Genomic DNA, 15,502 nt, shown 5'->3' with positions numbered 1-15,502 from the left:
CATATCTACTGCTGGGATATGGGTACCGTGTATTAGGACATATCTACTGCTGGGACGTAGTTACCGTGTATTAGGACATATAAAATGTTCGGACGCCGTTACGTATACTAGAACATATCTACTCCTGGGACGTAGTTACCTATATTAGGACATATCTACTGCTGGGACGTAGTTACCTATATTAGGACATATCTACTGCTGGGACATAGTTACCTATATTAGGACGTATCAACTGCTGGGACGTAGTTACCTATATTAGGACATATCTACTGCTGTGACATAGTTACCGTGTATTAGAACATATCTTCTTCTGGGACGTAGTTACCTATATTAGGACATATCTACTGCTGGGACGTAGTTACCTATAATAGGACATATCTACTGCTGGGACGTAGTTACCTGTATTAGGACATATCTACTGCTGGGACGTAGTTACCAATATTAGGACATATCTACTGCTGGGACGTAGTTACATATATATTAGGACATATCTACTGCTGGGACATAGTTACCTATATTAGGACGTATCAACTGCTGGGACGTAGTTACCTGTATTAGGACATATCTACTGCTGGGACGTAGTTACCTATATTAGGACATATCTACTGCTGGGACATAGTAACCTATATTAGGACATATATACTGCTGTGACATAGTTACCTGTATTAGGACATATCTACTGCTGGGACGTAGTTACCTGTATTAGAACATATCTACTGCTGGGACGTAGTTACCTATAGTAGGACATATCTACTGCTGGGACGTAGTTACCTATATTAGGACATATCTACTGCTGGGACATAGTAACCTATATTAGGACATATCTACTGCTGGGACATAGTAACCTATATTAGGACATATCTACTGCTGGGACGTAGTTACCTATATTAGGACATATCTACTGCTGTGACATAGTTACCGTGTATTAGGACATATCTACTGCTGTGACATAGTTACCTATATTAGGATATATCTACTGCTGGGACATAGTTACCTATATTAAGACGTATCAACTGCTGGGACGTAGTTACCTATATTAGGACATATCTACTGCTGGGACATAGTTACCGTGTATTAGAACATATCTACCGCTGGGACGTAGTTACCTGTATTAGGACATATATACTGCTGTGACATAGTTACCGTGTATTAGAACATATCTACTGCTGGGACGTAGTTACCTATATTAGGACATATCTACTGCTGGGACGTAGTTACCTATATTAGGACATATCTACTGCTGGGACATAGTAACCTATATTAGGACATATCTACTGCTGGGACGTAGTTACCTATATTAGGACATATCTACTGCTGTGACATAGTTACCGTGTATTAGGACATATCTACTGCTGTGACATAGTTACCTATATTAGGACATATCTACTGCTGGGACATAGTTACCTATATTAAGACGTATCAACTGCTGGGACGTAGTTACCTATATTAGGACATATCTACTGCTGGGACATAGTTACCGTGCATTAGAACATATCTACCGCTGGGACGTAGTTACCTGTATTAGGACATATATACTGCTGTGACATAGTTACCGTGTATTAGAACATATCTACTGCTGGGACGTAGTTACCTATATTAGGACATATCTACTGCTGGGACGTAGTTACCTATATTAGGACATATCTACTGCTGGGACATAGTAACCTATATTAGGACATATCTACTGCTGGGACATAGTAACCTATATTAGGACATATCTACTGCTGGGACGTAGTTACCTATATTAGGACATATCTACTGCTGTGACATAGTTACCGTGTATTAGGACATATCTACTGCTGTGACATAGTTACCTATATTAGGACATATCTACTGCTGGGACATAGTTACCTATATTAAGACGTATCAACTGCTGGGACGTAGTTACCTATATTAGGACATATCTACTGCTGGGACATAGTTACCGTGTATTAGAACATATCTACCGCTGGGACGTAGTTACCTGTATTAGGACATATATACTGCTGTGACATAGTTACCGTGTATTAGAACATATCTACCGCTGGGACGTAGTTACCTGTATTAGGACATATCTACTGCTGGGACGTAGTTACCTATATTAGGACATATCTACTGCTAGGACGTAGTTACCTGTATTAGGACATATCTACTGCTGGGACGTAGTTACCAATATTAGGACATATCTACTGCTGGGACGTAGTTACCTATATTAGGACATATCTACTGCTGGGACATAGTTACCTATATTAGGACGTATCAACTGCTGGGACGTAGTTACCTGTATTAGGACATATCTACTGCTGGGACATAGTTACCGTGTATTAGAACATATCTACCGCTGGGACGTAGCTACCTGTAATAGAACATATCTACTGCTGGGACGTAGTTACCTGTATTAGGACATATCTACTGCTGGGACGTAGTTACCTATATTAGGACATATCTACTGCTGGGACGTAGTTACCTGTATTAGGACATATCTACTGCTGGGACGTAGTTACCTATATTAGGACATATCTACTGCTGTGACATAGTTACCGTGTATTAGGACATATCTACTGCTGTGACATAGTTACCTATATTAGGACATATCTACTGCTGGGACATAGTAATCTATATTAGGACATATCTTCTTCTGGGATGTAGTTACCTATATTAGGACATATCTACTGCTGGGACTTAGTTTGATATGTAACAACATCTATTGCTCTGTTGTGATTACATATTTACAGTACATAGAACCTTTCAGTAATTCACAGCTCGCCAACTCGCACCATTAACGTTTAAATTACACGGTTTTAATTTATCATTTAACTGCTTTGTATTTATTCACGCATTAAAACGTGACATAGCAGATAATATTACCACTATGATTTATGTTGTTTGAACGCAAGCAGAATCCTGAATATCATCGGTCAGACAAAACCAAGAAATAGGCGGAACAGAGGAGGCGAAAAAATCAGCCAACCGATCATATAACCAGCAAACAAACAACCGACACCCTAAACAAGACAAACACCTTTCACAACAAACACAAACCAACATTCCCTCTAAACCATTCACGCACTCCCGCACTCACTCAACAACCAACATCCCCTCCAAACCAATCAATCGATTACTTGTTTGATTTGTTTTATTGAATAATTAATTGATTGATTAATTGATTGATTGATTGATTGATTGATTGATTGATACTTAAGGTGTCATAACAATTTATTTGAAATTAACATATATAGAAGCTGATTCTATACTGCCATTCTAATACGTTGTTTAGATGCACTGAATACTCTCATTATTTCATTACAGAAATATTACATGCTTCAAACCTACTTAACGTACAACCTGATTTAAGAATTTAAAGATAAAATGCCAGTTTAGATGAAAACATATCTACAGAGACTTGCCTTTGAAACTAACCACACAAGTGTCGTGAATCTACATTAGACCCTAGCATACGCTGTCTGCATTCTGAACACATACACATATATTTTCTTGTATTACGTATGCACATAATTTCCAAACTTATCTACATTTCATTTGCAGAAAAGGTCAAACTTCTAAAATTTGTTCAGTTTTGCTTATCGCTGAATCACCACGCGAAATATTTCCCGCTTGAATAGTTGACCTCATCTCCGCTACACATCATAATTTACATATTGGGCTTACCACATTGACAGCTGCCTCAATAAAGCCATCATTTTATCTCATTTACATATCGCTGTAATACCGCATTAACACGGATGAGCATTCAGTGAATCAAAAACAACACGGCGGGACAAAGGATACCAGTAATTAATTAAAGATGGCGCAGTGCCGAGGTCCGGGCGTGTCACTATGCTTGGTGCTACATCTTGTGTTATGGAGTAACGTATCCGTCCTGGCTATCACACAACAGGTAGGTGTTGATTCAGTAACAGACTGTTCTGCATTGTAAATAAGGGTTTATATATACCCCTTAGATTTGATGTTTAAAGAGAACATCTATGTCTATACTAACACAGTACAACATACATGTACTTAACATTGTAGTACGTTGATGTAGAATGTACCTTATATCTGTCACACGAGCTCTAATACAATAGATCTATATCATTATTTTGTTAATATGAAATTAAATTAAAACTAATTTCCATATGAAAATCATTATAAATTTTATCAAATGTACCTACAATTTAAATAGGAACTTTTGATAAACTTCCTTATATGTGTTGTATGCATCAATATTTATTATTTCATATGACACTGGTGATATATTCTCTAAACAAATATGTATCCTGTCATACTCATGGAAAGTTACACACCTGACAATTATAGTCGGTCAGAGTCTGTATGGTCTCTTACTGTGAGAAAAAAAACTTAGTGTGTGGTTTCTTTACCTGTCTCATAAACCGGTACTATTGTCAACGTTCTTTCGGTAATGTTGAATATGTTATAAACATGATTTCCTTTATATATGATAACTGACAATAGACGTGAGCTAACCTATCGCCGCTAAACATGTTTGAATTCTAAAAACACGGAGCCTGGGATTCTGACGACTGTGAATTCTACATGAGTAGTGTATTTCATCATTAGAACAATTCTAAGCCTAGGAAAGGTTTTCTCGAACAATATATTCTCGTTACCTTCCTGCCAGTCAGCATGTTCCCAAATTAAACTGGAGGTCATCCGTGTGTCACATTATCACTGTCGGGTTATGTTACGCCCAGGTCTAATATTTTCTTAAACAACATTGGTCGGGGCAGGTGAATTCAGAAGATTAACATACGGGAACTTCAGTGTACGTGATTCGCCCAGACATACCTTTTTTCACCCGTTTTCTGCTAAGAAGAGAAACCCTCCAGGAACGTGGTTCTGTTGATTCATGTCTATATGTAAATGTACTTAATAGATTTTATTAAATGAAAAATCTAAGAAAAATGGATACGTATTTCGAATAATTGTATAAGACGAAAGCTGTTTATAAGTAAACAAATAATGCGGATGTCATAGACTTGTATCCATAGATAGTCTAAAAAAAACATCAAATCAATTATACATGTTCCAAATTTTATTTCAAGTAGAATTGATGTGCAGGGCTTTATCATCGAACCCCGATATATTTCTATTGATCATACAGTTCGGCGTCACCCGGAATTCATTGATGGAGTGGTGCCTCAAATATAATTATCAATGTTTTAGATACATCATTGTCACTGTTAATGGTTGTAGATGTATGTTGTCGTAATCTTTGTTTCACACACACAAAAAAAAATTCATTAGTTACCATTCGTCTCTGTTACACCAGCAAGACAAGGTGATACAAAATATCACGAGCTCTCATCTCGCTCTAAATAGGTAGCATGATACGTGCGTTCGCCGTTCTGTAGTGTCTGGGATATTAACAAGTCTGACATATAGATATGATTAGATAGTTTGGCGTTGTTGATTTAAAGGCTTTCCAGTTTTATGTCCGTATATTTTTTATGTGTGATGTCGAGCCCGTATTTGTGCTGTTTTGGTGTGAAGATGTGCGCGTAATAAGATCGTTTTTGTGCCAACAAGATAAATGGCGGATGATGTAACATGAAGGCACCAGTATTACTGTGTCTGTTTGTGATGTAATTGACTTGCGATAATGTTTCATGAACACATGGGTTGATATATGTATTAAAATATCACTTGTTTACAGTGTTAGACGGATGGAACATATAAAATAGTTTACATATATAACGTGTTTCCCAGAAACAGGACCTCTGCAACAAACAGCTTCTCTTCACAACTCAATTAGCGAGCTCATTACTCATTCCCGTCACAGATATCTGTGTAGCTGTGTTTTACTAAGAAAACGTTGTTATTGATATTACAATCTTCCTCTGATTTATTTTATTCTCTCTGTTTGGTATTCCTCAATTACTGTATGTGTTTTTTGAGCTGTTTTGGTAAACTTATTTCCGTTATCTCGTCATTGGGTATAGAGGATGAGAGACATTATGATGGGTATACTATAGAGGATGGGAGACATTATGATGGATATGCTATAGAGGATGGGAGACATTATGATGGGTATACTATAGAGGATGGGAGACATTATGATGGGTATAGAGGATGGGAGACATTATGATGGGTATAGAGGATGGGAGACATTATGATGGGTATACTATTGAGGATGGGAGACATTATGTTGGTTACTATAGAGAATGGGAAACATTATGATGGGTATAGAGGATGGGAGACATTATGATGGGTATACTATAGAGGATGGGAGACATTATGATGGGTATACTATAGAGGATGGGAGACATTATGATGGGTATAGAGGATGGGAGACATTATGATGGGTATACTATAGAGGATGGGAGACATTATGATGGGTATATAGGATGGGAGACATTATGATGGGTATACTATAGAGGATGGGAGACATTATGATGGGTATAGAGGATGGGAGACATTATGATGGGTATACTATAGAGGATGGGAGACATTATGATGGGTATACTATAGAGGATGGGAGACATTATGATGGGTATAGAGGATGGGAGACATTATGATGGGTATACTATAGAGGATGGGAGACATTATGATGGGTATACTATAGAGGATGGGAGACATTATGATGGGTATACTATAGAGGATGGGAGACATTATGATGGGTATACTATAGAGGATGGGAGACATTATGATGGGTATAGAGGATGGGAGACATTATGATGGGTATAGAGGATGGGAGACATTATGATGGGTATAGTATAGAGGATGGGAGACATTATGATGGGTATACTATAGAGGATGGGAGACATTATGATGGGTATAGAAGATGGGAGACATTATGATGGGTATAGAGGATGGGAGACATTATGATGGGTATACTATAGAGGATGGGAGACATTATGATGGGTATAGAGGATGGGAGACATTATGATGGGTATACTATAGAGGATGGGAGACATTATGATGGGTATACTATAGAGGATGGGAGACATTATGATGGGTATAGAGGATGGGAGACATTATGATGGGTATACTATAGAGGATGGGAGACATTATGATGGGTATACTATAGAGGATGGGAGACATTATGATGGGTATACTATAGTGGATGGGAGACATTATGATGGGTATACTATAGAGGATGGGAGACATTATGATGGGTATACTATAGAGGATGGGAGACATTATGATGGGTATACTATAGAGGATGGGAGGATGGGATAGAGGATTATGATGGGTATGATGGGTATAGAGGATGGGAGACATTATGATGGGTATAGAGGATGGGAGACATTATGATGGGTATACTATAGAGGATGGGAGACATTATGATGGGTATACTATAGAGGATGGGAGACATTCTGATGGGTATACTATAGGGATAGGAGACATAATGATGGGTATACTATAGAGGATGGGAGACATTATGATGGGTATACTATAGGGAATACTATAGAGGATTGGAGACATTATGATGGGTATACTATAGAGGATGGGAGACATTATGATGGGTATACTATAGAGGATGGGAGACATTATGATGGGTATACTATAGAGGATGGGAGACATTATGATGGGTATACTATAGAGGATGGGAGACATTATGATGGGTATACTATAGAGGATGGGAGACATTATGATGGGTATAGAGGATGGGAGACATTATGATGGGTATACTATAGAGGATGGGAGACATTATGATGGGTATAGAGGATGGGAGACATTATGATGGGTATACTATAGAGGATGGGAGACATTATGATGGGTATACTATAGAGGATGGGAGACATTATGATGGGTATACTATAGAGGATGGGAGACATTATGATGGGTATACTATGGGAGACATTATGATGGGTATGGGAGACATTATGATGGGTATACTATAGAGGATGGGAGACATTATGATGGGTATACTATAGAGGATGGGAGACATTATGATGGGTATACTATAGAGGATGGGAGACATTATGATGGGTATGGGAGGGAGACATTATGATGGGTATAGAGGATGGGAGACATTATGATGGGTATACTATAGAGGATGGGAGACATTATGATGGGTATACTATAGAGGATGGGAGACATTATGATTGTTTTAGAGGATGCGAGACATTATGATGGGTATACTATAGAGGATGGGAGACATTATGATGGGTATAGAGGATGGGAGACATTATGATGGGTATACTATAGAGGATGGGAGACATTATGATGGGTATACTATAGAGGATGGGAGACATTATGATGGGTATACTATAGAGGATGGGAGACATTATGATGGGTATACTATAGAGGATGGGAGACATTATGATGGGTATAGAGGATGGGAGACATTATGATGGGTATACTATAGAGGATGGGAGACATTATGATGGGTATAGTATAGAGGATGGGAAACATTATGATGGGTATAGAAGATGGGAGACATTATGATGGGTATAGAGGATGGGAGACATTATGATGGGTATAGAGGATGGGAGACATTATGATGGGTATAGAGGATGGGAGACATTATGATGGGTATACTATAGAGGATGGGAGACATTATGATGGGTATAGAGGATGGGAGACATTATGATGGGTATACTATAGAGGATGGGAGACATTATGATGGGTATACTATAGAGGATGGGAGACATTATGATGGGTATACTATAGAGGATGGGAGACATTATGATGGGTATACTATAGAGGATGGGAGACATTATGATGGGTATAGAGGATGGGAGACATTATGATGGGTATACTATAGAGGATGGGAGACATTATGATGGGTATAGTATAGAGGATGGGAGACATTATGATGGGTATACTATAGAGGATGGGAGACATTATGATGGGTATACTATAGAGGATGGGAGACATTATGATGGGTATACTATAGAGGATGGGAGACATTATGATGGGTATAGAGGATGGGAGACATTATGATGGGTATACTATAGAGGATGGGAGACATTATGATGGGTATACTATAGAGGATGGGAGACATTATGATGGTATAGAGGATGGGAGACATTATAATGGGTATACTATAGAGGATGGCAGACATTATGATGGGTATAGAGGATGGGAGACATTATGATGGGTATAGAGGATTGGAGACATTATGATGGGTATACTATAGAGGATGGAAGACATTATGATGGGTATACTATAGAGGATGGGAGACATTATGATGGGTATACTCTAGAGGATGGGAGACATTATGATGGGTATACTATAGAGGATGGGAGACATTATGATGGGTATAGAGGATGGGAGACATTATGATGATAGGGATGGGAGACATTATGATGGGTATAGTAGAGAGGATGGGAGACATTATGATGGGTATACTAATATAGGATTATGGAGACATTATGATGCTGCAAATAAGATCTGTTTTAATCTCAAACAACACTGTTTACCTACCGATGTCGAAAGATATTCATTGTGTTTGCTATTAATTGAAAACTTGTAGCAATACATTATTGTAATATCTTGTTGTATCTTATCTAACTCATCAATTGGGCCTAGGAATTTTCTCTTTTATAATCAGAGTTTGGGTTTATCTAGATCTTCAACTTAATTACTGGATGGTGATGTATTAATTGTCATTGTCTTTTGTCTTTTCGAATATATCTCAACTACAGGACATTTTCTCGTAACGAAAAGGTTCTTTTTCTTTACCGTTATACAACTTACAAAATGTTCAATGGGGAGTTAAGGAGGTATGTCTAAAATAAAGCATAAAAGCGAAACACGAAGAACCGACTTATCAACAATTTTTTAGTTAAAAGTCGAATTCGTTTAAACTACAGCAACATATTAACAAATGAAATATTGACAATCCGGCTCCTTAGATTAAAAGTTATCAAAGCCAAGTGTTCCGGAAGGGTACGCTTCTTGTGCTTCACCAACAACACCCAATGTGTAAATATATATCAATGCAAATTAGTCATGACACGTCCCCAAATGAGTACAAGGCTTACAAAAACGTAGCTACAATAGGAATACTAATGAGCATCAAATACTCTGTCATCATATCGTACATAGATAGGCCCCGTCTGAAGTTCAATCCTTTGGAATCGAAACTGAAGGAAATAAAATGAGATCATTATGCAAACTTTAAAAATGACAAATGAGATGAGATTGCATCTGTGAAATGTTGGAATCTTGCAGGAACACAAGAACAGATGTTAGCATGAAATGATTATGGAGATTGAAAATGAAATAACAATACCGTACTATCTTTTGGAATATCAGACAGTGATGATTATTTATGTGATGTCGGGGTTGTATCACTTGGTTATCAATTATTTTATATGTTTATTGTTCTACCATTGTACCGAAAATTTTGTCATGATTTATTTTGATTTTCGCTATATTTTATGTAAGCGAATGAGTTTTATCGTGCTTATTTGCAGGGAAGAAAAGTTTACAGAGTTACAGTAAAAGAGGTAAGCATGCTATGAAAATTCACAGAAAGCATCAAAATATTAGAGTATAACTGAAAACTACCATTCTACATAGTAATCATGTTTTGATTATTTACATAGATATTTTTCTCGTGTATAAAATCAATTTGCTTTGCTGTGTTGTAGTCCCATATTCCCTCAATATAACGTGTCCTGGGGAAACACGATAATAACTACAGATATTAATTAATTCTTCTACTATTGATCCAAACAGCTGCTGCCTCTCATAAAAAATATATATTTGAATCAACACAACACTAGGTGAGATGTATCATCATATTATCACATATTGTGGCTAATCATATGTCATCATGTCATATGATACAAAAAACACCTTTCACAGACGTGAGGTCAGGTTTAACTATCACACAGTCCGTTTTATTATATTTAGAAACATTCACAAATAAGAAAATTGTTGTCTGTAATTCTTACATCATACCACTGAAAGTACCGACAGCTTGTCTGACACAGCTATGTAAAAATATTGACAGGTCATTAGCACATGTTAACATAATCGTTTCATGTTTTTTTCTTAACATACTATTCCACGATAATTTTTCATTGTCTTTATATTTTGTTATTTTCCCCTTTAAAAATGTATATTCTTTGTTGTTTCTTTATTTATAAAACATCTTGTGTGAATAATGAAATAGTGTGAATATTGAAAAAAGTAATGTTTGTGATGCGTTCCCTTTACGTCTAGTCAATGAAGATTACTATTTGGAAAATGGTATTTTTCGCTGTGGCAATTTGTTACCCCCGGAATTCTCTCCAAGTAATTATTTTCCTAAAAAGATATATGAATTGACAAAGTATTCTTACGTTTGCGTCTACTGCAGATGTGTTGGATCACTCTATTGGTAATACTACCGACATCGTAAAATTTGGATTTCAATTTGAAGCTAGCACATTACAAAACGGAAACCAATAACTGATATGTCTCTTATCTTCATGTCATGAATCAATTGTACGTCCTTGTCTCTATTTCGTTTCTTTCGTTTAGTTAAACCATGTATTTAACCTTTCTTCAGATAAGTATATTTTACAATAAGTTAACTTTCGTAAAGATATTATAAAATTAATGATTTTCAAAGGGAATGGGTGAACGCAGATTTTTATTGTTCTGGCCTTACATGTAGACAGATCAATTATGTTCAATACAATTTAATATGTGATGGCTTAATATTGATACTAATAAAATCACTCCTACAAATCCTCAATAACATGTATACTACACTTTAAGTTCCAATGTTCCACTATGTTGCAGGAGGTGCCGTATATTTTCCAGAAGCCGGGATCACCTGAAGGACCGAACAGCTTTGAAGGATTGATAATAGACGTCCTTCATCAGATTTCTCAAATACTTGATGTTAAGTTCTCACTTAATCACGTCGGTGATAACGAATTCGGCGAGAGGAGAGATGACGGAACTTGGACGGGCATGATCGGCGAACTTCAAAGAAATGTACGGAACTTTAGGACATCATATTGTCTTATTTACTTGAGAAACTTATACGAGTGTCGATGTAATATTGAAAACATTAACTAAGTTCAGTCGTTTCAGAATCGAAGCAATATAGAGTGGCATTGGCGGTTTTGATAAATTTCATGTTACCTGTACAACATTGCGAGATTCTATTTCTCATATAATTAATATCTATGAAAAATATACGTACGTGCTCCATTGAAAGTTCCATTTTTAAAATTGGATTTATGATTTATTAGTTACATTGTTGTTTCCGTTGCAACAATTGATATGAACAAAGTAGGAAAAGGATGCTTTCTTTTCTCAGGAATCGGATATAGCTGCCGGACCATTGACCGTCACAGCTGATCGGGCCCGTATAGTAGATTTCTCGCAGCCATTTTCCAGCGCGGGACTTAGAGTGCTGGTCAAGCGGCCTGAAAACACGCAAACGTCTAGCGACCAAGTGGAACTGTTCCTTCGTCCGTTCAGTGTTGGTGTATGGATTCTGGTTCTCATCACAGCAGTCGTGTTACACCTACTCTGGTGTCTTAACCTAAGGTATGTCGAAATTGAGTTTGTTACACCAACTCCGGTGTCCCAACCTAAGGTATGTCGAAGTTGAGTTTGTTACACCTAGTCTGGTGTCTCAATCTAAGGTATGTCGAAGTTGAGTTTGTTACACCTACTCCGGTGTCTCAACCTAAGATATGTCGAAGTTGCGTTTGTTCGAGGTTTAGACGGCCCCAAGAACAAGAACAAAATTGAAAGAATGGGAAACAGAAGACAGTAAATAATGCATTGAAATGTATTTAACTCTACTGTATTGTTGTATTTGGGAAAATTCTGCAAAAGGGAGGAAAATAAAGTACAGAAGTACAAAAGATACCATTAAAACTCGAGATAAGATTTGTAATATCCGCTATAGCGGTAATCCTATATTTTCAATAAGTTATGTATTCAATCATTATACTGCCTTTGGTTTTTCTCATAATTTTATTTATTAGTTTCACTTAGTTTGTTATAGGTAATCCTCGTACTAACCATATAGCTAATAATCTATGGTTGTCACTGTGTTTACACGATGTTTCACACCTAATATTTCTTACATCATGTATTACTGGATTGAAAGTTATTTTCATTTCCACAGATTTAATCCTAAAGAGAAACTACATACCAATGAGAAAAACTACGAATATGAATACTGCACTGACATAAACGGTGAGTACATGGTGATGACAAAAAGTATTTTATTGTATTGGAAGATTTGGAATATTTGAAATGTGTTTAAAATAAATCCAATTTCATTTTATTTAAAGAATGTTAGACATATCTATTCTATTTTGTCCAAATCTCTTATTTGTTGTATCTATCATTTGTCAAAGTTTGTACAAAAAACACTAAGTTAATTGACCTTTTAACACAATATTTGAATTAGTTACAGTTGAGCCAAATAATGAATTAATAGTGATGCTAAGGGCCTTAATTGTGAACTCTCGATGGCAAGAACTTTAAAAAATCTAGATGTGAACCTTATGCCTTCCGATCTGTTCTACACCAATTCTAAGTTCCAGTCATCATGCAAATCTTAGCTGGCTGTCTACTGTGACTATTATAACTATTATAACTTTATTCTGGAGAGTACTTCGTAGCCATGTGATTGGCTGTAAGGCATCACATCGATAAGTGTAAAAGGACACAAGCATTCTCTGTAACAAAACTTTTCTGTCTGTGAGAAAAGATTGATGTTTAATCGGCAAACACATAACGCGATATACATATGATAAAACAAGTTATCTCCCATCTTATTCAAGTAATGTAACGCTAATCTTAGGCAGCCACACAGATACAACCATGTAAATACAAAGATAAATCAATATGGTCTTTTTTGAAATTTTTTATTTGTTTTTTCCAAAATAGCCTAATCTCTAGAGAACGATTGAAACATGAAATTAGTAGAAGGCTAAATTTTCTTTCAGAGAAAAAAATGTGTACATCAAAAGCAGCCTGGATTTTGTCGGTTTCTTCCAAGATATTTATGATATCATCGGTGACAGTCTACACAGCACAGCTGACGAGCATATTGGTTAAGTTGTCCACCTCAGAGAGACAGTATCTTCCTTTCGTCACGTTTGAGGGACTTCTGAATCATCCAGATATAAACTACAGTTGCTTGGACAAAAGTTTCGCTTGTAAATATTTTGAAAACTCAGCGCAACCTTTGGAAAAGTCAATAGAACTCCATCTTAGATCGGGCAAAAAAACAAGATACAGTGATTTAGATACAGCAATTAATGATTTGCGAAAAAGTACAAACAAACAACAGGCGTTGATTATGGAGTCAGATTTTGCGTACTTTGTTGCAAGTAAAGAACCATGTGACCTCATTGTTGTAGGCGAGGAACTTGGGGACATGTCTCATTCTTTCGCTTGTAGGCCTGGACTAAGCATATGTCATGACCTTGACATTGCTATCCTGACATTGAAATCCATTGGGGAGTTAAGAAGGCTGCGTGATAAATGGTTAAGTGGACCATGTGGAAAGTATTCGGAGACTGCATCTCCTTATGCGCATGCAAATAAATATACTACTGACAATAAATTGGCTGTACATAGCGAGAGAACGGTGAAGAGCTTCGTAATACCACTACTCCTAGTGTACAGCGGGATTGTGGTTAGCATTCTTGTAATGTTTTGGGAAATTTATCGCCCAAAATCGAAAGAGGTAAGTATTTACGAGTTCTGGACCCTCATTCCAAATCTGACTGTTTTTCCGAAGTCAGTATTACATCTAACTTTGAAATAAGGATATATTTGTCGTGATGGATTAATTTAGAGTTTTCATTTCCTTTGTAATTGTATGTTAATTTATCTGTATATTTTACAATTAAATCTATCGGTAAATTTAAACGTCTGCATAATGAAATCATACTGACAATTTTTTAATTGAATGGTTTTAACAAGATATAACAGCAATCCATATATTTAAACTGTGTAATCATTGACCCATTATCTCACCTTTACTTGTAGGTTAAGATGTTCCGAATTGAATACCATGACCGAAGTGACGGCATTGAAATCGAATCAGGAAGTGACGTCATTAAATGAACTGAAGGTTGAAGGTTATAAGAGCTGTTGATTCTACCTCAAGAGAAACAAATTTTCCTTGTAATCAGTGTGTCTCACGGAATGGATTTCACCAGTAAATAATGGCTATCCGCTTCGAATACTTCAAGCTGTATCGTCACGGTTGAATAGAAGGAATCTGTGAATGTCGACAGATATGCGTTCATAGTAACAGATATAACAAATGGATACTGGAAACCATTGAACGGTCAGTGAATAGGGATGTACGTAGGAAATTGAAGGGATGCTGCGTTTTTGTTCTACACATAATCAATTATGATGCTAAATCATCAGACTGGCAACACTAGACAACATACCAAATGAAACCCTCCAGTCCACATCGACTTGCTTCTGTTGTTTCCGTTGACTTCAGCTAAAACACTAATAAAACCCGTTGTGTGATTGTTACGATCATGGAGATTTATAGGACGAACAGTGTATTTGCTGAACAGAACAAGAAAGGAATTTCAAAGTAGGATGATGGGAATTATGT

At 36.7% G+C, this 15,502-nt stretch overlaps 1 protein-coding gene across 1 annotated transcript; it reads left to right on the top strand.

The window, feature by feature from the left end:
- Positions 1-3,784: 3,784 nt before the first annotated feature.
- On the top strand, positions 3,785-15,054 carry LOC132562434 (glutamate receptor 4-like). The gene is made up of 7 exons (XM_060227175.1): positions 3,785-3,877; positions 10,368-10,400; positions 11,686-11,883; positions 12,212-12,444; positions 13,034-13,104; positions 13,863-14,608; positions 14,914-15,054. Exons 1-7 carry the CDS (start codon positions 3,785-3,787, stop codon positions 14,989-14,991), a joined length of 1,452 nt encoding a protein of 483 aa, XP_060083158.1. The 3' UTR covers positions 14,992-15,054.
- Positions 15,055-15,502: the final 448 nt, after the last annotated feature.

The sequence above is a fragment of the Ylistrum balloti genome, unplaced genomic scaffold (genome assembly GCF_031769215.1).
Source record: "Ylistrum balloti isolate Yb309-2 unplaced genomic scaffold, AGI_CSIRO_Ybal_v1 Utg371416, whole genome shotgun sequence".
Taxonomy (NCBI): Eukaryota; Metazoa; Mollusca; class Bivalvia; order Pectinida; family Pectinidae; genus Ylistrum; species Ylistrum balloti.
This window is presented reverse-complemented; position numbering and strand designations above follow the sequence as displayed.